Source organism: Perognathus longimembris, chromosome 8 (assembly GCF_023159225.1).
Source record: "Perognathus longimembris pacificus isolate PPM17 chromosome 8, ASM2315922v1, whole genome shotgun sequence".
NCBI lineage: Eukaryota > Metazoa > Chordata > Mammalia > Rodentia > Heteromyidae > Perognathus > Perognathus longimembris.
This window is the reverse complement of record NC_063168.1, coordinates 63,237,756-63,254,550: the sequence shown is the minus strand read 5'-3', so window position 1 is coordinate 63,254,550 and position 16,795 is coordinate 63,237,756. Positions and strand designations below refer to the sequence as shown.

General features: G+C 44.2%; 1 protein-coding gene across 1 annotated transcript; it reads left to right on the top strand.

The window, feature by feature from the left end:
- The first annotated feature begins 2,416 nt into the window (after positions 1 to 2,416).
- Fam228a (family with sequence similarity 228 member A) lies at positions 2,417 to 13,805 on the top strand. The gene is made up of 7 exons (XM_048352229.1): positions 2,417 to 2,443; positions 2,992 to 3,095; positions 5,843 to 5,911; positions 7,374 to 7,562; positions 10,065 to 10,153; positions 10,270 to 10,413; positions 13,392 to 13,805. The coding sequence occupies exons 2-7, from the start codon at positions 3,003 to 3,005 to the stop codon at positions 13,588 to 13,590; spliced, it is 783 nt and encodes a 260-aa protein (XP_048208186.1). The 5' UTR covers positions 2,417 to 2,443; positions 2,992 to 3,002; the 3' UTR covers positions 13,591 to 13,805.
- Positions 13,806 to 16,795: the final 2,990 nt, after the last annotated feature.

Genomic DNA, 16,795 nt, shown 5'->3' with positions numbered 1-16,795 from the left:
TCAATTTACTTTGTCCCTAAGTTTAAAATGTTCCTTTTTAGGCACCCTTAAAATCCACATTCACATATTCTCAGGGATTTTTGGCTCCATCTCCTCATCATTCTCATCCTCTCCAACTTTCCCTACCTCTTCTTAGTCAAGGCTAGTCCCAAATTTTGATCCTTTTACCTCAACCTTCTGGCATGTATTTCTATACTCTGCTTTTAAGAGTCTTTAGAAAAAAAATTAAAAATGTATATGTTTTGGTGCCAGTTCTGGGACTTGAACTCAGTGTCAGGGGTCTGTCCTTAAGTTTTTTTGTTCAAGGCTAGTGCTCTACTACATGAAACACAGATCCATTTCTAGCTTTTTAGTACTTAATTGGAGATAAAAGTTTCATGTACTCTCCTGCCCAGACTGGCTTTGAACTGCAATACTCATATCTCAACCTCCTGACTAGCTAGGATTACAGGCATGAGCTACCAGTGCCTGCCTTTAAAGTATTTATTTTAGGATAAACGTTCTTTATTCTGGACACTTGGTATGTGTTCATTATTCTTGCTGTTACACTGTGTTGACATTATCAGCTGAAGCCAGAGATACTAAGTCTGGTCAGTTTACGAAGTTTGGGTCACTGTGCTAGTGGTAGATGTTTGTTCTCCTTGAGCATCTCTTTAACAAATGATGTTTTTCTCCAGATGTTCCTTTCAAGATAAGCATCCTTCCTTATAATTTTTTCCCCTTTGCAAACACTTTGGTGATCAAAGGACTCATGTTTACCATTTTGTTGCCAGGATGGGTGTTTTTCTTTGGGATACTCTCAGTTTCCAAAGCATAGTCACCATTTGGACAATACACATTTAAGGTTGGAGGGAGTGACCATTTATTCATTTATTTATTTTTTCTTTAAAATTAATTTTATCTTTATTGAAAAAGTGATGAGCGGGGTGTGTGTGGGGGTGCTACAGTTACTTTTCTTTGGGTTTGGTTTACTTCACTTAATATATTTTTCCAGGTCTTTCCATTTACTTATGAATGGGGCATAGGCTGGGGATATGGCCTAGTGGCAAGCGTGCTTGTCTTGTATACATGAGGCCCTGGGTTCAATTCCCCAGCACCACATATATAGAAAATGGCCAGAAGTGGTGCTGTGGCTCAAGTGGCAGAGTGCTAGCCTTGAGCAAAAAGAAGCCAGGGACAGTGCTCAGGCCCTGAGTCCAAGCCCCAGGACTGGCCAAAAAACAACAACAACAACAACAAAAAACAATGAATGGGGCAATGTCTAATGACACATAGAACACCATTGTGCATATTTACCATATCTTGATCCATTCATCTACTGAGAGGCATCTAGGTTGGTTCCATATTTCAGCTCTGGTAAATAATACTGCAATGAACATGGTTGTGCTGATAACTTTAATATGGACTTTTTTGTGGTCACTTGGGTGAATACCCAGAAGTGGGATTGCTGAATTATAAGGGAGCTCTGTGTTTAGTCTTTTGAGGAACCTCCAGACTGCAAGCTTGCATTCCCACCAACAGTATAGTAGCATTCTCCTTTGGCCACATCCCCGCCCACATCTGTTATTCTTAGTTTTCTTGAAAGTGGCCATTCTAACTTTCTAAGTGGTGTAAGGTGGAATCTCAATTTTTTATCTTTTTTTTTTTTTTTTTTTTTTTGGCCAGTCCTGGGCCTTGGACTCAGGGCCTGAGCACTGTCCCTGGCTTCTTTTTGCTCAAGGCTAGCACTCCGCCACTTGAGCCACAGCGGTGCCGCTTCTGGCCGTTTTCTGTATATGTGGTGCTGGGGAATCGAACCTAGGGCCTCGTGTATCCGAGGCAGGCACTCTTGCCACTAGGCTATATCCCCAGCCCTCAATTTTTTAAAATAATAATTATTTATTGTCAAAGTGATGTACAGAGGGGTTACAGTTTCCTGTGTTAGGCCATGGGTACATTACTTGTACTGTTTATTTATTTTTACTACATGTGGCAACTGAGTGAGGAGTGGAAGGTAGTGCCTGTGTGTTTTTAATCAAGCTGTTCTCATGGATGCAATCTTTCTCTCTGAATCCCGGCTCCTGTGTCCCAGGCTTGCTTTCCACCACCTATTCTGTCTCAGATGGCAGTCCTGTTTAATCCAGAATCCCACCCAGCCCCCACTTCTCTGAATGAACTCTCCGATAAATGATTTTATCCAAGAATATTTCAGAATACACCTCCTCTGCAAAACCAACACACACCGTTACTACACCTTACATGTTTAATAACTCTTCGACATCGCACTCAGTCACTGTTTTACCTCTCCCTCGTTGTCCTCCGGTGCTTTTATCATCTGCCGAGTTTCTTTCCATCAGAAAAGAGAGAGGGGGGAGACCTCCAGGAGCCAGGCACCGTCAGAGGGAGTCCAGCCATCCCTAAAACACATGGCTTCCGCCGCAGCCCTCAGCGTTGCCAACGCACGGTCAAGTGTGCCTTCAAATACAAAAGTAAGACCAACAGGCCCAGAGGCTCCGTGGAGGGGTGGTGTTGGCAGAGGAGTGGGGGAGTCCGAGGGTCCCTGGCCTCCCCACTCAGGGGGGAGGGGCGGCGTGGGGAGGGCTGGCCTTGGATGGCTTGTTATTGTTGGCTTGTGTTAGTTGTGTGGGGGTGTAGGGGTGTACCATTCGTTCCACCTCGACTGGGCAGGGTTTCCATTTGGTGATGAGCTCACCTCTCAGCCCTTGGGGTCACAGCCTGCGGGGTGGGGGTGGGGGGTGAGGGCTCGAGGCAGCATTTCGTACACCTCAACCCCCACCTGAGCGGGCCCAGCTAACCAGCTGGGCCTCTTTCCCCCACCCTCCACCCCTTGAGGGGAGGCGGCAGGGGGTGACACCCCGACCCTACGGTTGGGTAGGTGAGTGGGGGCCGTGGGGACCTCCGAGTCCAGAAAGGAGTTGAGGACCCAAAGTGAGCTGCGAGCGCCAGGCCTGGCTTCTCCAGGGCCCCCTAAAGTCCCCTTCTCCTCCTCAGGGCTTCTATCTATGGCCGCCAGCAGAGCTTCCAACTGTATGGAACATTTCAGTCCGGAAAAGTTAAAAGACTGGCCAGAGCCTGAGTTGCTTTCTTCAATGGAGGTAACGAGGGACTCCTGGGGACACCGTTCTGCTGTGGGATCTGCCTAGCCTCCATCACGCGTGTATTCCCAGAGCTGAAACACGCCTGTCTGACCTCGTGTTGGATGGGAATGGTCCCCATCAAACTTGGCGGGTGTTATCTGTGGCTAACCCGAGGGATAGGGCATGGATGCGCAGGACAATCTGTAAGCGAGGGGCAGTTCCTCAAACTTCAGGGGCTGGTGTTGATGGGCGCACAAAAAAGTGTTATTTGGCTGGGACTGGTGGCTCATGCTTGTAATCCTAGCTGCTCAGGAGGCTGAGATTGGAGGACCAGGCTTCAAAACCAGCCTGGGGAAGATAGTCAGTGAGACTCCTATCTCTAATTAACTACCAAAAGACCCCGAAGCAGAGCAGTGGCTCAAGTGTTACAACACAAGTCAGGGATAGCCCACAAGCCCCCTGTTCAAGCCCCAGGACCAGCACAGAAATAAAAAGTTCTATTGTGGGCTGGGGATATGGCCTAGTGGCAAGAGTGCTTGCCTCGTGTACATGAGGCCCTGGGTTCAATTCCCCAGCAACACATATACAGAAAATGGCCAGAAGTGGCGCTGTGGCTCAAGTGGTAGAGTGTTAGCCTTGAGCAAGAAGCCAGGAACAGTGCTCAGGCCCTGAGTCCAAGCCCCAGGACTGGCAAAAAAAAAAAAAAAAAAAGTTTTATTGTTTTGAAGTTAATAGAAGTGTCTCCTTCCACCCCCTTTTATTTTTGAGACAGGGTCTCACTATGTAGCTCAGCCTGGCCTCTATGCTATGACACAGGGCTTACTTTACTTTTTTTGCTGTGAGTGGGAGTAAGGATAGTGAGACAACTTTTATATTTGTTGTATGAACAGATAGTTGTACATTTCAGAAGTATCACTAAAAATCATTAACATATCCCATATATGTATATAAAACAACAAAAGCTTGTTAGAAAACTTGAAACATGGCCAATACTATATATGTATATGTACATATACATATTACACACATTATATCTATCTATCTATCTAATAGGATGATTGAAAAAAAAGTGACCTTCCAAGTAAACTGTCAGCATGTAAATTTTTACTCCTTCAAATAAATAGTGATTGGGTCTACATTTATAGCATAATATCAAGGAAACATGTTTGGTGGTTACTTTTGCAGTTGTCATCTTAAAATAAGCATGAAATTCAGTTTATATTTTAAAGACTCAAGTAGCTATTTGAATATCATTTTAGATTTTTGTGTGAAGCTCTTAAGTTATGGGTAAAAATGCAACTCAGTTTTGAGATTTACTAACAGATCTAGTATTTGAGTTTGGAGTTTGGTTAGTTTTGATACATTCATTGTGCTAGAATAGAAAAAAAAGGGTCAGAGTAAATAATAAAATTCTAAGAACCTGAATTTTTCACTAGAGATAATTGTTTTAGGAATAGCATATTCCTCCCAGATACTGTTTTTCCTTTGGTTGGGGGGTGGGTAGTCCTAGGGATTGCACTTGGAAGTTTGTGCTTTACCACTTGAACCAACTTCTAATCTTTTGCTTTTAGTTTGTTTTAGGGATAGAGTTTGCCACTAACTTTGCCCTGTTTGGCTTTAACTAGGGATCTTCTACCTCTGCTTTCTGAGAAGCTGAGATTACAGACATATGCTGTCATACATGATTCCAGAGAATAATTTTTCATTAATTTTGTATTTCTTCTTCTTTAGTCATTTAAGAATAAAATCTAGGGGCTGGGAATATGGCCTAGTGGCAAGAGTGCTTGCCTCCTACACATGAAGCTCCCCAGCACCACATATATGGAAAACGGCCAGAAGGGGCGCTGTGGCTCAGGTGGCAGAGTGCTAGCCTTGAGCGGGAAGAAGCCAGGGAAGGTGCTCAGGCCCTGAGTCCAAGGCCCAGGACTGGCCAAAAAAAATAAAAAGAATAAAATCTAGAAATCAGTTGATAGTGATCCAACTGAAAAAATGCTACAGGGAGGATTTAGTGAATCAATTTCCCTCAGATTCATAATGGAAGACAACAAGCCTTTAGGTATGAGACAGTTCCTCTAAATGGCTAAGAGATGTCATTAGCTAGGTCTGAGATTGATCACTTTGTGTTAAATTGAACTTTAGTTGGTTTTGATTTAGGAAGAAACCTACAGAGGGCAGAAAACTTCAAAAGGGCCCTTTAAAATATACCTACCAAATATTTAATTCATATGGGATCCCATTAGTTGTAAACTTAACAAAATATGGTTTAATGATATAATGTCAAGGATTTGTTTCAAACTAGTCTTGGTGGAGGACAGAAAAGTAGGGAGTTAGATGAAATGAGAATGAGTTGCTAATTGTTGAACCTGGGTGATTGGTTCCTGGAGGATGGGTTTTGAATTTTTCCATACAAGTCTCAAGTTTCTGTAATCCTAGCTACTCAGGAGGCTGAGATCTGAGAAACCAGGTTCAAAGCCAGCCTTAACAGCCAAATCTGAAAAAGCTATCTCCAACCAATCAACAAAAATTCAGAAGTGGAGATATGACTCAAGTTGTAGGGATGCAGCCTTGAGTGAAAAAGTTCAAGCAAGAGCATGAAGCCCTGATTTCAAGCCTCAGTCCTGGCACAAAACAAAAGTCATAATCTATGCTTTGACATACAGGCATTAACTAGATTTGCACCAATGCTATTGGTATATTACACTGGGATTTGGTCATTTTGGTTTGTTTCTGCAGAATGAATATACTAATACTCATTTCTGTAATAGGTATTAGCTAGGGAAGACATTGATGGAGCTGTGCATGCAATACTATTTCGAGAAGATTATGTTGTGAAGGTAAGAGCTGTGTGTGATACTTGTGTTCTGGGGGAGCAGGAAGCATGTAGAGAAGCATGTAGAGGGTTGATATTGACCAGGTGTGCTGGTCAGCATTGTGTGGCTGGGACGGACTTGTAAGATAAACAGCTTCAGAGCAGGAAGGTTTGTCTTTGTGTTTTTTTTTTGCCAGTCCTGGGCCTTGGACTCAGGGCCTGAGCACTGTCCCTGGCTTCTTCCCGCTCAAGGCTAGCACTCCGCCACTTGAGCCACAGCGCCGCTTCTGGCCGTTTTCTGTATATGTGGTGCTGGGGAATCGAACCTAGGGCCTCGTGTATCTGAGGCAGGCACTCTTGCCACTAGGCTATATCCCCAGCCCCGTTGTCTTTGGTTTTAGTCCATGGTCACTGGTCTGGTTGCTTTGGGCCTGTAGTGAGGGAGGACAGTATAGCAGGAAATGTGTGGTGGAGTAAAGCTGCTTACCTCCTGGCAGCCAGGAAGCAAAAGGAGAGGGAGAGGGAGGGGCTTGGCTTCCAACATGTCTTTAAAGGGCAGGCATGCTTTCAACAACCAAACTTCCTAAAATTTCCATCTCCCAATAACTCCATCACCTGGGGACACAAACACATAGGCATTGAGGGGACATTGGATAGTCAAATCAAAACACTATGTTACAGAGGCCGATTTTGCAGGAACATGACACTCCTCTCAGTTGCTCATGCTATACCAGATCTGAGATTGTGTCACCTCCTTACAAGATCAGTAGGAGATCCTAAGTCTTGCTTGGATCTGTCCTTAAGGGATCTGAGAGGTTGTTATAACTGCTCATCCTCTTTGTCTTGATACTAAAGAGAAAATTCTTTTCTATTAAAACTTGCCCCTTCCTCCTATGTCTCCACCCTGTAGTGGGGCTATGTGTAACCACTAGAAGTGAGTTAGCATTTAAGGACAATTGGACTAATATGACCTGTGAAATTAAGATACTTAGTGGTAGTTAATTTCAATGAGAGTGATCAGAATTTGGTGTTATATGAATGCTTTGACATTTGCATTGTGATTTGCAATGTCTGAAGTAAGTGCACGTATATTCTCACTTGAACATCAAAGTCCTAGGTGAGATTAACCTTTTAAGTCAGAGAGAGGTGTCAAATCAAGTTGCCATCTTTGCTGATGAAGGCTAGATTTCAATGCTTTGAAATCCCTAAGAAGAAGCAAGAGTTTGGTGAATTAGGAAAGGCTTAACCTGACTTATGAGTTTAATAGGAAGGTACAGTATACATAAACTTTCATGACTTCTTGTTTGGTGCTTTTAGGTTCTTTTCCTAAGGTGTATTCTGTACTCCAGTATCTTGTTCTAGGACTTCACAACTTGAATATGGCTGAGAGCTTAGAAGTGGGAACAAGTTTTTACCCCTTATTATGCAAGTAACAATAGGTAGAAAGTTTTCTTAATCATTTTTTTCTTTTCCTATCACTTCATTAGAAAATGGATATATATTTTCAGCATGTGGATTTTATTAAGGAAAGAAAAAAGGAGTTATCACATAAGAAATGGGTCAAACAAGTTGCAGAGCCTCTTCAGCAGACAGTAGTGAAAAAAGTACTTTCATGCAAAAAATCAGAGAAAAAACAAGAGAAATATGGATATTTCTTAAAGCACGCCAACAAAACGGTACTGAGTTGTATTTTTCAATAAAGTATGTCAGTTTGTTTTTCTGTTCTCTTACTATTTCTAATATTTTCAGTTCTACTTATGATTCTCACTTTTACCTGAAGGTGTTTACAGCTCTAGGTATTAGGTCTGAACTCAAGGCAGGAAGAAAGGGTTGGAATAGTGCTAAGGCTCTCTCTTCTTTAGGGAACTTCCTTTCCCATAGGTCTCATTGGCCAGGACTAGGTCATATGGTGAGTCCTTGCTCTAAGCAGGAGCAGGAAAAGAAGCTGTGTGGCTTTCTAATTTCTGTGGTAGGAATTGGTCAAGGAAGAATGGGAGACATGGTTGTCATGTCAGCCAATCTATAGGTACAGGGATCAAGTGTGTGTGTGTGTGTGTGTGTGTGTGTGTGTGTGTGTGTGTGTGTGTGTATGCCAGTCCCAGGGCTTGAACTCAGGGTCTGAGCACTGTCCCTGAGCTTTTGTGTCAAAGGTTAATGCATTACTATTTGAGATATAGCTCTACTTCCAGCTTTTTGATGGTTAATTGGTGATAAGAATTTCACAGACTTTACTGCCCAGGCTGGCTTCAAAGTACAATCCTCAGACTGTATACCTCTCCTGAGGAGCTAGAATTTTAGGTGTGGGTCACTGGTGCTCAGCAGGGCCAACAGTTTTGTCCTTCAGTTTGGCTTCATCAAACAACAATATTTTGCAGTCTTATTTTGCAAATGTTTTTATTTTAACCTTTGATGTTAGGTAATTTAAGCCCACAATTGTAGTACCAAATTCAAAGATGTATACTACAGACTCAGGATCTTTGATGTTTTGTATTTTGGTACCCTACCCTCGCTCTCCTATTTTCTAGAGCAGTTTGGCTGGAACATTTAGGCATATTTTTGAGCAAAATTTCTGAATAGGTACTATTAAATACTAATTCCTAAGCACCCTAAGGGGCAGAGCTCAAGCTGGTAAATGGTTTTTTTTTTTGTTTTGTTTTGTTTTTTTGCCAGTTCTGGGGTTTGGACTCAGGACCTGAGCACTGTCCATGGCTTCTTTCCGCTCAAGGCTAGCACTCTGCCACCTGAGCCACAGCGCCACTTCTGGCCGTTTTCTATATATGTGGTGCTGAGGAATCAAACCCAGGGCTTCATGTATACAAGGCAAGCACTCTTGCCACTAGGCCATATTCCCAGCCCCTGGTAAATGTTTTTGAATCTAAGTATATAATATTTAAATGCTGTGGAAAAGTAAAGGAGCAGAAGATAGTCCCTGTGTGGAAGGAGAGGAAAAAAACAAAACACACTTAAAAAAATGGCCTTTTGGGCTGGGAATGTGGCTTAGCAATAGAGCACTCGCCTTGCATGTATGAAGCCGTGGGTTCGATTCCTCAGCACCACATACAGAAAAAGCCAGAAGTGGTGCTGTGGCTCAAGTGGTAGAGCTTTGAGCAAAAAGGAAGCCAGGGACAGTGCCCAGAGTTCAAGCCCCAGGACTGGCAATAAAATAAAATAAAATAAAGGTATTTCACTAAGCAAATAGGCTCATACCTGTAATCCTAGCTACTCAGAAGGCTGATGCCTGAGAATCATGGTTTAAAGCCAGCCTGAACAGACAAAGGTGGGAGACTCTTCAATTAACCAGCTAAAAGGCCGGAGTTGGAAGCATGATTCAAGAGCTTAGCTGTAAGTGAAAAAGCAAGGTAGGTTTAAGGCCCTGAGTTCAAACCCTGGTATAGACACCAAATCTGTAAAATGGCCTCTCTATAGTCCTGCTCCTTGACAAACTCATGTTCCCCTGCCCGGCTTGTCTCCTAGCCCTAAAGGAGCAGTGTGTGGCCCCAGCGCGCTCCTTCCTCTGAGGTTAGGCTAGAAGCATTGCCTCTGTCTCTAAAATACTGAACTGGCTCCACTCACAGTTGAGCTGTCATTGTGAGTAACTTGCCTGTTCTAGAATGAGGACAGGATGAGCCTGAGTGTAGCACTTCGTGGCCCAGCAAATACTGATGCATAGAATGATTCTGTGGAACTCGAACCAGAAGCCTGTCTTTCCTGTATGGGTGGGTCTCCTCTGCCCTGCTGTTTATACTCAGTGGTGTGTGCACGGAGGCAGGCGTGGCTGCTTTTCCACTGCTCTGTGGCTGATGGGATTCCTGAAGCTTACTCCTTTACGAGCTTTGGTATACAGAAAGGCCACATTTGAATGTTTAGGACAGATTTAAGCTATTGATTGATTGATTGATTCATTCATTCATTTATTGTGCCTATACTTGGATTGAACTTAGGGCCTTGGACTTTTTTGCTCAAGGCTGAGCCATACCTCCACTTCTGGCTTTGTGCTAGTTAATTGGAGATAAGAGACTGGTGGACTTTTCTGTCCAGGATGGCTCTGAACTTGGATCCTCAGGTCTCAGCTTCCTGAGTAGCTAGGATTACAGGCATGAGTCACGAGTGCCTGGCAGATTTAAACAGTTTAATACAAACTGCACTTGAAGCCTGAAATAGTCTTTGTTTTCTTGTAGATTACAACCCCTTCATTGGAGGATGCTCAGGTTCAAAGGCAGCAAGAGCTGGATGACAAGGAGAGACTTCATGTCCAACAAGGGACAGGTGCTTCACCACCCATGGGCTCCGTTTTTAGACTCTGCTAAGTGTCAAATGACTTGCCCCAGAGCAACTGGACTTGTCTTTATGAGTGCTGATTTAAAATGTTCATTTTCCGATAGGAAAAAGATGCTCCGCCCTCAAACAACGTAAAGAAACAGAGAAGGAATTGTCTCAGATCCTTTTCACTCCACGCAGCGTGGTCCCAGTAGCGTGGGCAAAAGCTTCTGGAAGACCCATGAAGAACAGAAGTGGTGAAATGTACAGGTATAGAGTAGCTAAATTGCTATACCAATACTTGTTTCACTCATGGGTTAGTGTTTTCCTAAGGTAGAACTTGTAACCAGTCACACTTCCTTTTAGTGGTTTAGAGACTTGCGCAGTATATGTAGGGAGCAGTATAAACATAGGCACCTTAACAACTGTCAAGCCAGTCCTGTGACATGACTATTCATGACCTTCTCCTGCTCCAAAGTCGCCTTCACCTCCTTGCTTTCCCTTCACTTCCTTGCGATTATTGCCTTAAACAGTATCATTCATCTCACCTAGTTGTTTTTCTTTTTAAAATTGTTGTTATAAAGGTGATATACAGAGGAGTTACAGCTACATAAATCTTACCTAGTTTTGACTTTCATGTAAATGAAGTGTTTAAGCATTTGCTCTTTTGTGACTGATTTTTGGACAAGATATTTACATACTGTGAAATTTGTCTGTACCAGGGCTTGAATTTAGGGCTTCCTATGCCTGCTAGGTTTTTTCACTCAAGACTGGCACTCTACCACTTTGAGCCATATCTCTACTTTCAGCATTTTCCTGGTTAATTGGAGATAACAGTCTCATGGACATTTCTGCCCAGGCTGTCTTTGAACTGTGATCCTCAGAGCTCAGCCTCTTGAGTAGCTAGGATTACAGATGTAAGCCACCAGCACCTTGCTCATTGCTAGCCTGTGTAGGATAGTACTTTGTGTGGTTTGATGATACTACTATTTAATATTCCACTATTGGTGGCTGTTTGAGTTGTTGCCGTGTTTGGGTTATTATAAACAGTCCAATGCAAGTATTTTGATTCCCACAATCCACATTTCTTAGGGTGTATATTTAAGAGTGAACTTTTCTGAGTCATAAGATATTGTTAAAACTGTTAAGAAGCTATTTCAACTTATGCCCCGTAGCATGGATGGGAAATACCGTTCACATTTTTCACATTCTCCCTGACTCTGGACATGGTTGCATTTTCTGATTTGAGTAAAGCTCATGGCTAAAATTATTGTCCTGATTACCAATAGGGAGTTATTTTCTCCCTCCCTCCTCCCTCCCTCCCTCCTTCCCTCCCTCCCTTCCCTGAGGCATGAACTCAGGGTTGGGCACAGTCCCTGAGCTCCTTTTGCTCAAAGCTAGTGCTCTACCACTTGAACCACACCTCTACTTTTGTCTTTTTTTTTTCTTCAAAAAAAGTAGTTTATTGGAGGTAAGGGTCTCATGGACTTTTCCTGCCCTGTCTGGCTTTGAACTGTGACCCTCAGATCTCAGCCTCCTGAGTACTGAGTAGTTCAGATTACAGGCGTGAGCCACTGGTGCCCAGCTCCTTTCTTCTTCTGATGGCACTGGCATTTGAACTAAGGGTCTTGTGTTTGCTGGGCCAAGTTCTATCATTTGAACCATGCCTCCAGCCTCTGAGTGCCTTTCATGCCTTTATTGCCTATTGGTTTTTCTCACTTGAACACTACCTGTTCGAGACCTTTGCCATTTTTTCTGTTATAAAGCATTCTTTTTATATTTTCCATATAGACTCCTTTTTAGTTCTAATTCTTGTATCATTTCATATTTTGTGGATTTATATTTTTACCCTTCCTAATGGTGCCTTTAAAAATGTATTTATTGTTTTTACTATTTTGAAACAAGATCTTTCTGTATTATTTATCATCCAGGCTGGTCTTCTGCTCTTGTCTCGGTCTCCTGATGAGACTATAGGCATGCACCATTATGCCCACCACATGAATAGATGTTTTAAACATTGATATAATTAGGTTTACTTCTTTTCCTTGTTATAATGAATACTTTTCATACATTATTTCAAATCAATTCCCCTAAAAACTTGACAATTTTGCTTTTCACTTTTAGGCTTCAATCTAATTGAAATTATTTTTATATATCTATTGTTTATGTAATCCAATGTAATTCTTCATGATACTCATTTCTTCAGTATCATTTATTAAAAATAACATCATTTTCTATACTGTAGCCTTAATTTGGTGTAACAGAAGTATACACACATATTTATTTAATTTCTGAATTCTCTATTCTGGTCTATTATATTTAGTATACTTTTAAAATCAGCTTTGATACCTTATAGAACAAATCCTTTTATAAACTATAGAATTAATTCAAGTTCCACATATATATATATGAGTGTATGTATATATGTATATATATATATATGCACACACAAAAAAATTCCCAAGTACATGGAGATTTATTGGGATTACATGGAATATGTAGATCTATGTTAGAAGAATTGGCATTTATCAACCACCAACATTTTATCACATTTGTCTTCTCCTCCTTGAACCCCCTCATTCTCCTTTTTTTGTTCTCTTCTGGAACAACTTGTAGGCCTATTTGTTTCATTCATAAGTGTGTCAGCATGTAGCAAACAGTAAACAAATAAGTACTGTTTTTAATTTCCATATGTGCCCATTCATGGAGAATCTCAGTTTTTGCTTTAAAATATCTTTATTTTGGGGCTGGGACTGTGGCTTAGTGTTAGAGTGCTTGCCTAGCATGCACGAAGCCCTGGGTCCAATTCCTCAGTACCACATCAACTGAAAAAGCGGGAAGTGGCGCTGTGGCTCAAGTGGCAGAGTGCTAACTTTGAGCAAAAAGAAGCCAGGGACAGTGCTCAGACCCTGAGTTCAAGCCCCAGGACTGCTGAAAAAGAAAATCTTCATTTTGCTTCAATAGTGTTTTTTTTTTAAACTTAAAAAAGAAACAGAGAAATGAAGAGATCAGGGTCTCAAGAGTCCCTTCAAGGGCATGCTGTGACCCGAGGACCACCCACTCTGGGTCTCATCGCTTCCCAAGACCACCACCTGAGGGACCCAGCTTTTACTTATGGACATTGAGGAGATAAACTATAGCAGAACTACCAGTGATATCTAATCAGTCCTTTCCTGTTTATACAGTGTTGAGTTCAGTAAGATAATTTTCCGATTTTTGTGTTGACCTGAGATAGTTTTATTTCACAGTGCTGAAAACGTGTCTGAAGACAAGACGACTGACTTGAGTCAGAATGCTTTTGAAAGGCAGTACTATTCCTCCACGCTCAGGCAGTACGGAGAGGTTGAAGACAAGACTGACTTGAGTCAGAATGCTTTTGAAAGGCAGTACTATTCCTCCACGCTCAGGCAGTACGGAGAGGCTGAAAAGAAGTATCTGGTGAGCTGAGAGCTGGGAAGCCCAAGTTTTCCACACCCAGTGGGCAAGTACTGATGACGAAGCAGAGGCTCTGACAAAGCCCCCCTCACAGAGGGGCTCCCTGGGCAGAGGAAGCAGCGTCTGGGCATGGGAGAGTAAAGGAGGTGCAGAAGGGGCTGGCTGGGGCTCAGAAGGTGGCTTAGCGGTAGAGTGCTTGCCTAGCATGCATGAAGCCCTGGGTTCGATTCCTCAGCACCACACAAACAGAAAAAGCTGGAAGTGGTGCTGTAGCTCAAGTGGGAGACTGCTAGCTTTGAGCAAACAAAGCTCAGGGACAGTGCTCAAAGCCCGGGAGTGGATGCTCTTTGGGCAGGAAGGCCTCATCGGAAAAGATACAGAAATGTAACGCATGGGAGGTCCTGGACCTTACTTTCGGTTGCTGATGGCATAGGTGGCCAGTACTGGTGGTAGCCTGTGTTTCCCCCTCTGGTGCTGAGTGGCTAGGTCCCGGTCCATGGCTGGGTCCAAAGTTGCTGGGAAAAGAAGCTGGCTGATATATACTTAGTGCAGGGAAGCACCTTGTAGACAGCTAGTCATCTCTGCCGTATCATAAAAAGGTAGATGGAGTCCAAGATCTGGACTCCAGGGGCTGGGAATGTGGCTTAGTGGTAGAGCACTTGCCTAATATGCATGAAGCCCTGGGTTTGATTCCAGGGCTCTGTACCACATAAACAGAAAAAGTGAGAAGTGGTGCTGTGGCTCAAGTGGTAGAGTGCAAGCGTTGAGTACAGAGAGGCTCAGGGATGGAGCCCAGGTCCTGAGTTCAAGCCCAGGACCCGTAGATAAATAAGTGAATGAATGAATGAAAGGAAAAAGATCTGGACTCCCCTGAGAACCCCCTGTGAGAGCTTCAGACCCAAGGCAGAGTGTGAGAAGCAAGGCAAGGGGAGTGGCAACCTGTTGGAGAGGGTGCACCAGCCTGGGTCTGTGGGCTGGGTGTGGGCCAGGGCCAGAGGGGTCCCTGTGCGCTTCCTCAGGCCACCCTTCTGTCATGTGACAGGTTTCCATGAACAGACAGCAGAGGCCTCGCTCCTGGGCGCCAGGAGATGGTCAGCACAGGTGGGACACACCGCTCGTGGAAAGAAGAGTGATGACCGCAGAGGTCCTGGGGAAGCATCTGGATTCTCTGCAGAAGATGGTCAGGCCAGGCAACCAGTGATAAGAGTTTCCTTGTCTTCACAGTGCAGTGTACGTATTAAAAGACTGAGAACTTGGCTTTTCTTTCCATAAGTAGAAAGACATTGCAAGAAATAGTCAAACGATAGCACTTACTGCTTCTGGTCATGAACTAGGTATTCACTGAGATATTTAATAGCAAGGTAGCATTGTTACCTCCCAGTATGTGATGCTCAGAGGGTCTCAGTGGCTGGCCTGAGGCCAATCCACCAGCCCAGTGCCTAGCCCCAAAGTGCCGGTGTCCTTCTATTCCCAGTCCAGCCAGGGCCCTGCTCCCAGGGCAGACACTCAGGCATGCTCCGACTGTGGGTCCCATGTACAGGTGGCGCCCTGTCCTCTGCCACAGCAGCCCCGCCCCCGTGAGCTCCAGGAGGAGCTGTGTGAGGGCTGCCTTCCCAATGGGTGTAGGATGTATGGCATCTTAGGTTACCTCTTCCCCGCTACACCCTCTGAGGGTGAGGCTTGCATTCATTTCTGCTGTGTTGCAGACATCATGTATCTTCTGTAGCCATTAAAGTTATCTGACTCAGATCCTGTAGGCTCTTGGATTCTAATTTGGACTAAAGAATCATCGCTTTGTCCAAAGATGGAGACACAGCACTACATTCATCCTAGTGAGAATGAAAGGAGGAGGAGGAGGAGGAGGAGGGGGGGGAGGGAGGAGGAGGAGGAGGAGGAGGGGGGGGGGAGGGAGGAGGAGGAGGAGGAGGAGGGGGGAGGGAGGAGGAGAAGGAGGAGGAGGAGGAGGGGGGAGGGGGGAGGAGGAGGGGGGAGGAGGAGGAGGAGGAGGGGGGAGGGAGGAGGAGGAGAAGGAGGAGGAGGGGGGAGGGGGGAGGAGGAGGAGGAGGAGGAGGAGGAGGAGGAGGAGGAGGAGGAGGATACTCACTCTGATATCAGCTCCCACCTATCTCTAGAAACAACAAAGCATGCGTCCCAATACCAGAGGGATGGCTGAGAGTTTGCGTCGCACAGCAAGGCTGTGCCTGGCTCACCAAACTTTCCTGAGAGCCATTGAAATGTCCATTTGTTTTGGTTTCTCCTACACTAATGAATGTTTCTTAATATTTTTTTTTGCCAGTCCTGGGGCTTGAACTCAGGGCCTGAGCACTGTCCCTGGCTTCTTTTTGCTCAAGGCAAGCACTCTACCTCTTGAGTCACAGCGCCACTTCTGCCTCTTTCTGTCTACGTGGTGCTGAGGAATTGAACCCAGGGCTTCATGCATGCTAGGCAAGTGCTCTACTGCTAAGCCACATTCCCAGCCCCCTGATGTTTCTTAATTATTTAACCTCTGTTTTGACCAATCAGTGGCAAGGACCAATTTCTAGAATGATGGACTTAAAAGAAATTGAATGTCATGAATTATATTTTCCAGCCTTTCTTTGCCCAGTGATTGTTTAAACAGAAAGGGGGGTTATGGTGGAGCCTCCGGTGCTTGCGATGTACAATCCTTCTGGTTCCTCCAGCTGCCTGGAGAAAGAAGAGCTGTCCCCTTAGAAATCAGGGCTCCTGGAGCTCAGGTGACCCCTCCAAAGGACAGATCTTTTCCAGTTTGACTCATCCATCTAGAGATTGAACATACACAGTATACTCCTATCAACAATCAGAATGAACTGCATGTTTCAAACTTGAGGAGCCACTTTGGCTTGGGCAGATGTGGATGTGGCTCTGCCGCGGAGGTGACCACAGGAAAGATGGAGCTGGCGGGGTTAGAGGGACAGTCCTCACCCATGTCTGTGTGTTACCCTGAGGAACGCTCCCCAGGACAGCAAGACTCAAAAGGGGCAGGCGTAGCTCCCACAGGTAACACCCACTTTAGCTCCAGTGATAGAGTCCCAGAACGTAGATACTTCACACATCGAAGGCTCAGAGTAAGCACCGGGGAATCAGGCTGCGGCCTGTTCTCCTGGCACTACTTCATCTTTAAAAAAAATGTCTCCCACTGTATTAAGAAAGGAAATTTGATTCCATCATAAGAAACTTTTGATTTTTTTTTTTTTTG

Bases quoted from the DNA above. Each gene is read 5' to 3' on its own strand.
- Fam228a (XM_048352229.1), top strand. From the start codon at position 3,003: ATGGCCGCCAGCAGAGCTTCCAACTGTATGGAACATTTCAGTCCGGAA. The intron at 10,154-10,269 runs TGCTTCACCACC...TTTTCCGATAGG, and splicing joins CATGTCCAACAAGGGACAGG to AAAAAGATGCTCCGCCCTCA. The intron at 10,414-13,391 runs GTATAGAGTAGC...TTTATTTCACAG, and splicing joins AGAAGTGGTGAAATGTACAG to TGCTGAAAACGTGTCTGAAG.